Source organism: Channa argus, chromosome 20, assembly GCF_033026475.1.
Source record: "Channa argus isolate prfri chromosome 20, Channa argus male v1.0, whole genome shotgun sequence".
NCBI classification, from domain to species: Eukaryota; Metazoa; Chordata; class Actinopteri; order Anabantiformes; family Channidae; genus Channa; species Channa argus.
In genome coordinates this window covers 6,571,850-6,583,815 of record NC_090216.1, presented here as the reverse complement: position 1 = coordinate 6,583,815, position 11,966 = coordinate 6,571,850, and the positions used below count along the sequence as shown (strand labels likewise).

General features: G+C 37.9%; 2 protein-coding genes across 3 annotated transcripts in view; one reads left to right on the top strand and one right to left on the bottom strand.

The window, feature by feature from the left end:
* Nucleotides 1-554: 554 nt before the first annotated feature.
* Nucleotides 555-4,415, bottom strand: chac2 (ChaC, cation transport regulator homolog 2 (E. coli)). The gene is made up of 3 exons (XM_067489426.1): nt 3,994-4,415; nt 3,359-3,394; nt 555-1,504 (listed from the first exon to the last, which is right to left on the bottom strand). The coding sequence occupies exons 1-3, from the start codon at nt 4,126-4,128 to the stop codon at nt 1,133-1,135; spliced, it is 543 nt and encodes a 180-aa protein (XP_067345527.1). The 5' UTR covers nt 4,129-4,415; the 3' UTR covers nt 555-1,132.
* Nucleotides 4,416-5,513: 1,098 nt separating this feature from the next.
* Nucleotides 5,514-11,966, top strand: part of nrxn1a (neurexin 1a) — a 71,037-nt gene continuing 64,584 nt past the window's right edge. The window contains exon 1 of one of the 2 annotated variants that reach the window (XM_067487804.1): nt 5,514-5,706. The gene's annotated coding sequence lies outside the window, so the exon portion shown is untranslated. The remainder of the gene's footprint in view (nt 5,707-11,966) is intronic. The other variant, XM_067487819.1, reaches the window with a different exon arrangement.

The window sequence follows — 11,966 nt, the reverse complement described above, 5'->3', positions numbered from 1 at the left end:
ATAAACCTGTTTTTTCAGGTTTTGTGTCAAACATGTACAGATCCTGCCGCAGACAGCCAGCAAACACGTGACTGCATGTTGTAAATGTGTGTAAAAGAAAGACAGGATCACAGATAGAGCTGTCACCATTTTTATTCTGCATGCTGATTTTGTCTGATGCAGTGCTGTTGACTTTGATATGCTCACTGTGCTGAGACATGTGCTGGCAGAATGAGAAGTAGCTGATAGTTGATGCTGCTGGACCAATAGGTGCAGGTAGATACAATCTGAAATAAAGCACATGTGAGTACTTGACAGTATGATAACACTGGTACTGTATGATACCAGCCCGGAAATGTCTTTTTTTTAACATGAAGAAGAGAGATTTGCAAAAGCAGGATTATCAGGTTGGACAAAGTTCAAATATTATCTCTTAAAAAAATGTGTTTGAGCAAAACTGATGATATTCAAGTTGAGTTTTAGAGATTCAAAAGATAATTTTTTCTTCAAACCTTGTTCCTTTTTTAATTAATTGTCTGTTTTCGGATATGAATCAAATAATCAAAAACCCTTGATGAATCTTTTGAAATGATTTGTTTAATCAAAGGGAAGTTACACTGTACTGGGGACACGATTAAAGATAGAGATTTGAAAAGTAGAATTAACCTAAGTAGACGGAGACAGCAGCCATTTACAGCAGCTCAGTGACGGTGTGCTTGAGACAAATGCTAACATCAGCAAGCTGGCATGCACACAATGGCAGTGCTGATATGCTGAATTGTCAGTTTGGCAAATGTTCACCATGTTCATCATGTAGCTTTTTTTGTCTTAGCATGTCAACATTGAAATAATGGTAGCAGTACAGGAACATGGAAGAATATTCCACAAGGACTAAGATTTAATGTACTTGAAGCATGTTTATGATCACTCAGCATGTGGTTTGAGCAATGGTTTCAGTACCTTTATATATTTGTCATTTTTCTTATTTTCAAGCAGCTTTTAATATATGATTTTGTCAACATGTATTTGAACACGACATGCACTGTCCACCTTAAACCCTGAGATTATTAGACAAATCCAACCGCTGTACATTGTATATTAACAATCAGGATTTATTCGTTACCTAATCACAATCAGCCTGTTTGAGCAGGTGTTACTCTAAGTTTTGTAACCTTTCCCTCACTAAACATTCTAGAGAAAACAGGTGAGTGTCTGAGTCCTCTGGCAGGATTGTCCTCACAGCATCAGCCAGCTCAAATAGGTACTCCGTGTTTCTCCCGCTTGGACCAGTAGAGTTGATAATTTGATTAGCTATCTCATCAAGGGGTGCGGGGCCGAGGTAGTTTGGATTGTCCTGAGAGCCGATGTAGAGCAACGTCTGGCTGGGCGGAGAGGTGAGTGGCGGACGGGGGTGAAAGGCTACTGTGACGACCTGATAACCACCCTTTTCTCTGTAGTCGAGGTAACGCTTTACTTCCTGCTCCCGGCCTGTCGGTAGCTTGTAGGCAACACCCCAGACACATCCCTGAAGAAGACAAAGAAACAAAGAAAAAAACTTCATTCACACCTACAGGGAAGAAAGCAGAGTCATGGTTGTGGAAACAGAATGATGTGGAAGTTATGTCTTATGTTACATATACTACCAACTACAGCTACAACTATTTGTCTGATAGAAAGATCAGCTGATCAGTTAATACAATTAACAGTAGTTATTATAATCAAGCAATAACCCCGGCTTAACAATGGGGCTATTTACTCTAGAAATAATTATTAATAACACTATTTCCCAGAGCCCAAGGTAACATCTTGGAATTATTATTCAAACACAAAAAAGTGAATTCATGATGACATGAATAGAAAAAGAGTAGCAAATACATCTGAGAACTTTTTGTCTTAATAATGTAGAATGATAACATTGAGGATAATGATATGATAACGATATTCAGGCTTAATTGCCATAGGTTCTCAGAATTCTGGAGACAGTCTACTGAGTAGGTTAAGAAGACTGAAGGCAAGTCCATGGACTGAAAATCTCTTAAAACTCCCGTCTGATAATAAAAACCAGAATTATGGTGAAAGTGAAAATGTTTAATTTCTCTGGGTCCAGCCAGTAAAACCAGGATCTGCTTTTTCTTTGAAATTAGGAATATATATGGGTTTTAGACTGAGGATGCTGCCTTGGACTAGGAAAGTACAATAATCGCTTTTCAGAATCTCCACCCTTGTCAGACACTTCGTACACAAAGCGAATAACCAATTAATCAACAACGAATCAGCAGTATGTTTATACTGATGCTGTTTGTGGCCACAACTTGTAAATGCTGTAGAAAGAAGTGAATCATTTATTTTAGACTTATCAGTTTTATTTTTAAGTTACTCATCAGTCAACTATAAATATGTGATTTAGATGCTTACCATGTTGTCACTACCTTACAAGAAAAACGGTGTTTTTCTTTATCTCTTCCACATAAACTGCAATAGATTTTGTCTCTCATCCAAGGTCACAAGAAAATGTCCTTTCCTTTGTTTCAGCTATACATGATGCCAACTTCTTTCTGAAGCAGCCACTTTCTCCTTGATAAGATTGTCTCATGACAATTACTTATAATGAACGGCAGTGGCTCAGTTGGTAGAGTGGCCGCCTACTGACCATAGGGTTGGGGGTTCAAGCCCCGCTCTTCCCGACCCCATGTCAAAGTGCCAAAGTGCCACTTAACCCTCCCACAGCCCATCCCCATCCCCAGCCGTGCAATGCTCGTCCCATGTGGGGAGGGCTGCGTCAGAAAGGGCATCCGGTGTAAAAACTGTGCCAAATCAACATGATCATAAATAAAAAAAACGTATGATGAACCACGTCAGACTAAGGCACGATTTGTACCTTAAGAAAACATTACCATAACATTACATAACTTTTCCATAAACTATGAGGAAACGGAATGTACTGCAAGTGACACTACAAGGTCACCTACACACTGGAAACCTTATGTAATTATAATCACAACCACTAATGAATAACAGGGTGGATAACTTACTTATGGAGGTGGCTATAACCTGTTATTACTGTATAAATAAACTGTCAATTTGTTTGCCTCTGCCCTAATATGGCTTGTTCCGAAATAAAAAAGTCACATTGATAGCTACTTTGTCCAACTAATTAATATCATAATGATTTATGTCTTATTATTATGTTTTAGTGGAAGAGGCAAGTTATTTAAAGAAATAAAGGGTGAATAAACTGCATATGCCTTGTTATATGTCATCTGGTTAGATAATAACTTGATCAATTAGGTCATGATATGGCAAAAACTACTACTATTCTGCTGAAATAATAAATTGCACTTCTAATACAAAGTCATCCATGATACGGGTCGTAACTCACCTCAGGTTCCTCCACCAGTGTCACAACCCGGCCAGGCTGTAAAGGGCACAAACAAACAAACTTGTTTTATCTTATTTTAAACCAGCAAAGTAGTTTTGTGACAGTCAAACGTGGTAAAAATGTATAGTAATACTATACACTGGAAATACAAGCAAGGTTATTGTAATAATACAAGATACTATTTAGGCAACAGTGTAATATAAACAATAAATGCTAATCATAGTACAATTAACAAATAGGCTGCTGTTTTAGGTCAACCTGATGCTTAATGACCTCTGGATGTAGATGCCAATATGCTGAAAAGTTCTCTTTTCCACATAAATATTACTCTAACAAATAGTTTAATATCGTAGAACTTCGACAGTGCTGCCGTTTTTCGTGGGCACAGCCCAAAACCTAATCTAATTTACAGTCAAATACCAAAATCAGAGTCAAATTTGTACTTTTCCTCCTGCGTTTGTAGACTCAGATAAGCTCAGGGAACATTAAATGAGACATTAGAGACGTTACAATGAGCTCTTCCTAATCTCCAACACTGCATTAACGCAAGCTAACAAAACAAGTCACTGTAAGTCAGAGGCTGCAGCTATGACTGGATAAACAGGTCTCAAAGCCAACGCAGCTAACTCACTCACCTTACCCGGTACTCCGCGGTGATCGGTGCTGCCTTGCCAAAACCGACGGCTGAAGCCTTTTATGTAGCCTATTTTCTTTTCCTCATATGGAAAATCCACTTTCCATATCAAGGACCCGTAACCGAAAACCCACATGATTTTGACGTTAACTTAAGCTAACGAGGACGGTTCGCGTTAGACATGGGACATCTGGCGACGATTTAGCCTCACAGCTTAGCTTACAACGACAGTCACAACATTGCAATGGAAGCCAGTGTCCCCCGTGACAGGATAGTAATGTTGAAATGAAGTAAGAGCGCGGACGTACTGAGGACAACACATAAACACACGTCGATTAACTTAACAGTGTCACACTGTCCCCGGACTAAGAGGTCCTGGCATCTGAATGAGCTAGCGACCGCTGCAGAAGAACACGGACTTCCGCTTCAAAACCTTCAGTATAAGTTGCATAAACTACAGATCGTAATTTCAAATTTAATGATACAAACTATAAAAAAGTGATTTTAATTAAAAAAAAATCTTGTCACATTACATTTAACGCATCATCATATGGATGTTTTTTGATAGCTTTGTTTTGAAGGCAAAGACACATTTGCGGATATGTTTAGTTGAGGCTGAACTTTATTTGCAACTTAAACTATTAATTTAAGCCTAGGCTATTGTTATTTTAAAATGTAATTAATTTTCAATTTCAAACTAAATACAGTGTGTGTGTTTGCAGTATATACATATAAGATACTATAATAGACTATAATATCAAACTATGTAAAACAATTCTCCACCTTCATTATTCATTCTCCAACTCATTATTGTTGTCGTTGTTGTTCCTTGAAAAAAGAAAACAGACCTTTGAAATGTTCAAAGCAATAGCTGACATTGCAAAGAGTTTATAAGTATGTTTAGTATAAAATACAATAACACATTCAAAGAAAAAACACCGAAACACAAATTAAATAATAAATGTGTTAATGTGTCATTGTCAACAATGGTATTATTTCTTTTTTAGTGAATTGCGTAATAAATGTTAGTTCCCTGATTTTCTTGGCTCATTGCATTTGTTAACCCTCAAAATGGCACAAATCACAATCACTATATGAGCTTCAGATTTTAAATTGTGTGAATTTGACTGAATGATTGCTGGTCTGTGAGTGTCTCCCTTGGTTGGCCCTGAGATAGACTGGTGACTTGTCCAGGGTGGACAGCGCCTCTCGCCCTATGACAGCTGGGATAGGATCAAGCCCCCCACGACTCTGAAGAGGATGAGCAGTTAAGAAAATGGATGGATGGCTGGATGGACGAATGTCTGAATGTATGGATAGATGGATGGATAAAATTTGGGCTTCAATCCTGACACTAGGGGGTGCTGAGTTTCTATTTCCCCCAGTCTAACTGTGAATTCTCTCAAACAACATGCTGTTCATGTGTGAGCCCTTATTCAGATCCAAATAAAGTGGACAGCTACAGTCTGGCCTGTGATGTCAGCTCCATGAGGAGCAGCCACGGTCATTCATCTGCCTCTGAGAGAAGCCAGTCAGCAAACTGTTTATGTACCTTACCATTCTTGAATTTGGAGAGTCAAATCTGTGATTTGAATTCAGAGCTCGGCTGGACAGTCTGCTGAGGAAGCATCTGCCGTAAGGGTGGTACAACCAAACCTGCTGCAGTGGAGCTGGTCAGTAGCTGAAAACCAGAAGACTAAAGGTCAGCTCTGAGGTAGGAACGTGTGTGTGTGCGTGTGTGTGTGCGTGTGTGTGTGTGTGTGTGTGTATGTGTGTGAGGATAAAGAAAATTCTACTTCCACAGCTGTTAAAACCTGTGGCTGGCAACTTCTTCTCGTTTCTTCTTTTTTTATTCCATGCCTTATAGCCCTTTGTGTGTTGCCCAAGTTACTGATATAATTTAACATACAATTTAAAGCAGATTGTTCAGTGTTGCAACGTTATAATGTACCCTACTTAAAAAAATAATGGGATATTTAAATTAACTATGAACCTCTACAGAGCTAGACAGAAGCATACTTACTGAGGAGGTTTACTGAATATTCTGCTCCATGTCTGGCTAAATACATACATGTCTTGATAAACGCAAAAATAATTAAAGCTGCTCCTATGGGCTCACCTTTTTGTCTAATATTTGTTCATGTCTTTTCCTGCTGCATCTCGCATGTGTTTGTACACAAACAACCCTAGACATTTAGAAAAATATGCACAGTCTGCCTTGCAGTATTGTTTTTATGATGAGAATAGGCTTTATTTGCTATGCTGGAGCATGCAGCATAGAGCCTTCACTGGGTGAATTTAGCAAATTTGTTACCTCCTGGATTAAGGCTGGTAAATAAAGATGTTGCAGTAAATATGAAGGTAACTCAAGAGGAATTAATGAGAACAGATTTTACTGGAAAATTGCCTGTTGCTCTACAGCAGCTACATTTATTTCAGTTACAAAAAGACATTTTAAAGCTAGTCTGTACTTTTTAACTAAATAGGATCAAATTAAATCTTGATTCCCGATGCAATCAAAAAGTCCCTGTTTCAACATAATAATACTAAATCAAATATGTCATATGCCAGTGTGTGTAATCCATGCTGATATTTGGGTGGTTTTGTTGTGGTGTCATCCTCCTGTTCTTTATACGTGTTCCACTAACTTCTATTCTCCTAGGCCTTCTTCCTCCCTGACAAGCACATTGTTTCCGTTCAGTCTCTTTCCCTGTGCTCCACCTCTCTTTGTGTCCCATCACCTACTACACAGCTGTTCCTAAACCTCCTTCTTCTCCTCCTGCAGAGTCTTGTGTTTATTCATTAGGGAGGTGACCAAGATTGAGCTTTACTGCACCATTTTTTCTGTGTTTTACTCATTTATGCTGGTGTTCTTTCACGAAGTCTCATTTGTAATTTGCTTCATATGGGAATTGAGTTTCCTTGTCATGCCAAGTTCTCCACCATGTGCAGGAAACAAAAGTAGTAAGAAAAGCACCTTATTTAAAGTTTAGGAAAGGTTGTTGTTTCAGTAAAATCTTTATAATCATATGTTTTTTGTGACGTTAATAAAATGTAGACAATTAGTTGAGGCCAGGGTGGGTGGATCAGATGTTTTAGCAACTCCCCCAAAACAACACTTATTGCTGTTAAAGTCAGCCTCAGTAATTATGGCACTTGGCCGCAGGGAGTAAAAGAGGCATAGTGTGATGTTGTTAATGTTGGATTTGAACACAGGAGACCTCAATTCATTTCCAACACACACCCTGTGTTGTTTTGTTTAAACACAACCACGATTGTTTCTTAACTCTACATTAGTGGTTGATGTTGTAACCATGACAAGGAATGTCAACTAACCTTAACAAAACATGTGGCTTCCTTAACTTTATTCCTGGCAACATTTTGTAGAAAACTCTTGATAGTGACACCAGATCACAGAAGAATTAGAGAATTTTGTTTTGTTCTAGAAGGCACAGACCAGTAAAGTATCTTTAGTGAATTTGAAGGACGTGTTGAACAGAAAGCCTGTGTGAAATCTGAAATATGTAGGCCTTTACCAGGCAGAGTGTCTAAATAATGCTATTGAACTGCAGCATGAAAAATTGGTTTTTGAGTTTGATCCATACCAGGGACTAATATCAGAACATGCCAACCTCGTCTACACTGATTTTGACTAATCATTTTATTGTTAGTCTTTCAACTCCCCCCGCTTTATGAGAGGTACAATACTAAACCACTGTCACGTTTTGTGCATATACAACAAGCAGAGTGGATCCAAATGCGCGTGCATGCACACACACACACGCACACACACACACAGCATGAAATCGTGACAAGTCTTTTTAAGATGGGTTACACTCCCCAATCTCTGTTTTCCTGCAGTGCCTGTCCCTGCTCTGAGTGGGTTTTCTTGTTTAGAGCAAAAGTGTAGGACAATGCGTCTCTTGTATTTGTTGCCAGGGCCATCTATAACCCAGTGCTTTGTGCTTCACTGAATTGAGATTTTAACATTAAGAACATCTTTTGGGTTTGTTTGTTCCAGCGAAGATTGAAGGGTATGTGAGAGGTTCTGCATGTACTGTAGTTGTCAGTTTCTCGATATGCAGAATTAGAGATGAAATCACAGTCAGGACACAGATGATTTTGACTTTAGGCATAGATCTGGTTAGACCTGGCTTCATTATAGACAAGCCCTGCTCTGCAAGCAACATTGAAAACTGTAGCAACAGTGTACAGTGGTCTGTGTGAAGAGATTGTAAGAGCCATCATCATTTCTGACTTGGACTTTCTTACATTCATTTGGCCGAACCTGTGGCTTAACATAGACATAGTTTATTACATAAAAGATTAGAAAAGATTGTGATTGGTAAATTTGAAGATGATGATGGAAGCTGACAAATACACTGCACCACACTGACCAGCGTATTGCACTGCTTAAGTTAGCAACTTGTACCACCATCGTTGCTGTCTGTCAATACATCCTTGTAAAAAGCCTGTACACTACATGATCAAAAACATGTTTTACATGATCAAAATTCAGAATGTTAAGTTCTGTTTCAGAGTCACTTTTCTTTTTTATAAAATTGACAGTGATGTCAGTAATCAACCGTGCTAATCATGAAAGCTTTGCCGTACAGCCAGCTGTTACAACAAGTTTGGGGTCATTATTCCTGTTGAGGAAGAACCTAGTGTCAACCTAGTGTCAATGAAGATGTACTTTTGTGTTCTAACATCGCTTTTTGTCTGAACCAAAAAAAATGGTTTTAAATAGACAACAAAGACGGGGGGCAGAATGTAGGTTCTGCACTTGCATGAGATGAAGCCAAAGAAGAAGATCTGGCTCTGCATATAAACAAACTGCGAACAAAGCAGCATTAGCTTCACACCACTCTAACTCCCCACAAGATGAATGATATGTCTGATAAAATATAAAAAAAATTGTAATAGCATTTAAATATGAAGTATCTTCTCATGCATTGAGTCACTAAGCTAAACAGCAAATCACAGTGGTCTCTTTTGATGACGGGCCGATGCGTGTGTATGATGATTTAAATTAGCTGAAAGACACCGACAGGGCAAGTAGAACGAGCGATGCAGAACACGCCACCAAAAACTACGCCAACAGTTCAATTCCTGCAGAGCTGAGCAGAGGTTGGGAGAGAGTAGTAGATGGTAGAAGGGCATAGCAGAGAAGGAAAAAAGCCAGTTGGAGTGGACAGCACTGATATTACTAAGTTGCATTCTGTAGCTTTTAATAAAAACAGGACAGGGAGGTATTCACAGTACTCTTCCTCATCCTAGTTTTCATCATAGTTTTGATTTGGACTAAAAAAAAGAGTTTTCTAGTTGTCTGCAACACAGGTAGAAACAAACATATACCCCTAGCATGTAATGGTTTCATTTAAAAACAGAAGAACTTTTCACTTTTGTGAAATCGTTCATGGGAATAATATAAAATAAGCAAACCATGTTCTGACAACTCCATTTGTTGAGTTCATTAAGCAGCCTACTGGACATTTACTCTACTGAAAAAAAAAAAATGTACGCTCTGAAAGTCATTTTCAAGTTTATACTAAATGTTTTGATTAAATATGAATTATTATGACAACATAAACTGTGGAACTTGCGCTTCTGTGTTCCCCAATTAATGAACATAAATTTGTAATGAATCACAGATTAAGATTTAATTCCATTTTAACTTTAATTGTTGATTGTTGTAAGGCCTAACAACCTGTGACAATTATTTATTTATTTATGCCAGCAAATATAAGTTGGCACTTTTTACAATGTAGGCGGTCTTCAGCTCCTTAACCTGCTCTTTCCTTTCTTGTTGAGCTATACAATGAAATTTCTTCAGTTAGTGGAACTTCTTTTTTCCACCATCTACCTGCAGGATGGTCTAACTAACCTTCAGCACTTACAGGTTCTCCTGCAGTGATTGAGGTCCACAAAACCTATCCAAAGGTCTCCTCCATATTGACTCACTCTGACAGCAGTGGTTGCACACAAAAAAGCTTGTGAACCTCTGACTCCATCTCAGCAGCCATTGTGAGGAATTGACCAGCCGAGCCATAAAAATCCACTATATGTAGAGAGCAGAATTGAACGGGCCATTTTAGACTCTTAGGCCTCGTACTGTTTGATCCTGAACTGCTCATATGACTCCTGAGATTTCTCACAGAGGGTACAGGCTCGGTGAATGCAGCCACATCTATCAGCAGAGTTGTATTTGCCTGAGAAAGTGATTCTATTCTGAGTGTAACAACTAATAATGTAGATGTGAAGGACTGCAAGATAAAAAAGTCATTATTAACAAGTCATTATCTTTCTTGACTCAGTTTTCACTCTGAGATTGCAAGAACCTCACTTGTTAAAAAATGTTGGACCAGCATAGGCATTGTAGGCATAGACTAATTAGTAGAATATAATAAGAAAATCATGTTCACATTGGCATAAATGATGTTCTTTTCTTGTCTTCAAATATTCTAGATATAAAAACAAAAGTGGTGATAAAATATAAAGTCTCCTGGATAAAAAATGTCTAATTGATGTATACGTTTGTTTATACAAATTGAGGCTTTAGCCAAAAAAATGCTCTAAGGATAAAAGCCATTACTTGTCATGAGAAAGGTAAATTGACTGATAGTCCGACAATAAAATAGAGCAAGCAGAAGCCTTGTGCACTTCATTATATTGGTACCAGTAAGTGGAGTGAACGGAGAGCAACTTCTCTATTATTTGCTGTATGCCCTAAACTGATTAAGCTTTAATACACCTCAATTATATTACTTCAGATTTTAATTTGTTTTATAATAACAAACCACAGGCTACTTTTCTACATTGTCTCATTTTTTTTACTCTTGGTGAAACTTAAAAGTCAGCAGAGCAGTTAAACATTGCTCTTTTTCCCTATTTATTTTTTGAGTTAGATAAATTAAATGACAAAATTGGGGTCTTTGTAACCTTAATTTTAAAAGCCCTATCATTCAACTTTTTCCCGTTAAAGGTTTTTTTGGACCTATTTTTTCTTATCAGATTCAAGGGTCTAGTGACATTGGATGCTGTATGTTTCACAGATCATAAAGCCCCTGAGCCAGAGTTATGATTAATTATAATGGGCTGTATAAATACACTTGATTTGACATGTTCTTTGTTCTTCGTGCTGAGTATGAGTAACTACATACTCCTCACTTGGAACTGACATTGCTGAGGGGATTTGAGATATTCACTCCCCCACACACAAATTGTTATAAATACGGCTTACGTCCAGTCACTGCAATGGAATCTAATACTCTAAAGCTTCCTAAAGCTTAGCCAAACTCTAAAACTTTATCAGCATGCCCGAGCGAGAACCATAAAGTGTTATAACAGGCTGATAAGAAGGATTGCCTTCGTTTTTTATTCTCTGCAGGACTGACCAGTTTAAAATGTTTCATCTTGTTAACAGCAGACTATGTATGTAGCAGACTCCACAAAACAATTTACAATGAATGGGGATGTGTAGGATGTAAGTATGTAAATCATCTTTATAAAACAAAAAATACATACTGCTAGAGATAGAACTGGGCTGAAGCAACTTTGGGATTTTTTTTTTTTTATAAGAGTATGAATGGCTCAGATGTTGTGTTTTAAACTACTCAAAAGTTTTTCCTCTGTTGTAAAAGAAAACAGCTCAGGTATGTGTTCCCTCTTTTTTCTCTGACATTCCACTGAAATTCTATAGGCACTACATTTAAGGGATGGCAATCCTCAATAAGCAACAAAAGTATTCCACAGCTCAATGGTATTCACGTGGGAGTAGAGAGAACTGATGCAGAATAAAACTGACCCTGAAAAAAGTTGAATTGCCGCTAACTATTCAGGTTTACTTCTGGATAATAATAACAGACTGCTCACATCTCTGTAAAACCATACGTAATCTACAGCTGTTCTCTGATGTCTACATGTTCATGTAAAACATGCTCACAATGACAGTGCTGATGTTATGAAATAATA

Excerpts from the sequence above, each read along its gene's own strand:
- chac2 (XM_067489426.1), bottom strand. The coding sequence starts at position 4,128 with ATGTGGGTTTTCGGTTACGGGTCCTTGATATGGAAAGTGGATTTTCCA. Across the intron at positions 3,395-3,993 it reads ACCGCGGAGTACCGGGTAAG|CCTGGCCGGGTTGTGACACT; the intron begins GTGAGTGAGTTA and ends TGCCCTTTACAG. Across the intron at positions 1,505-3,358 it reads CACTGGTGGAGGAACCTGAG|GGATGTGTCTGGGGTGTTGC; the intron begins GTGAGTTACGAC and ends TGTCTTCTTCAG.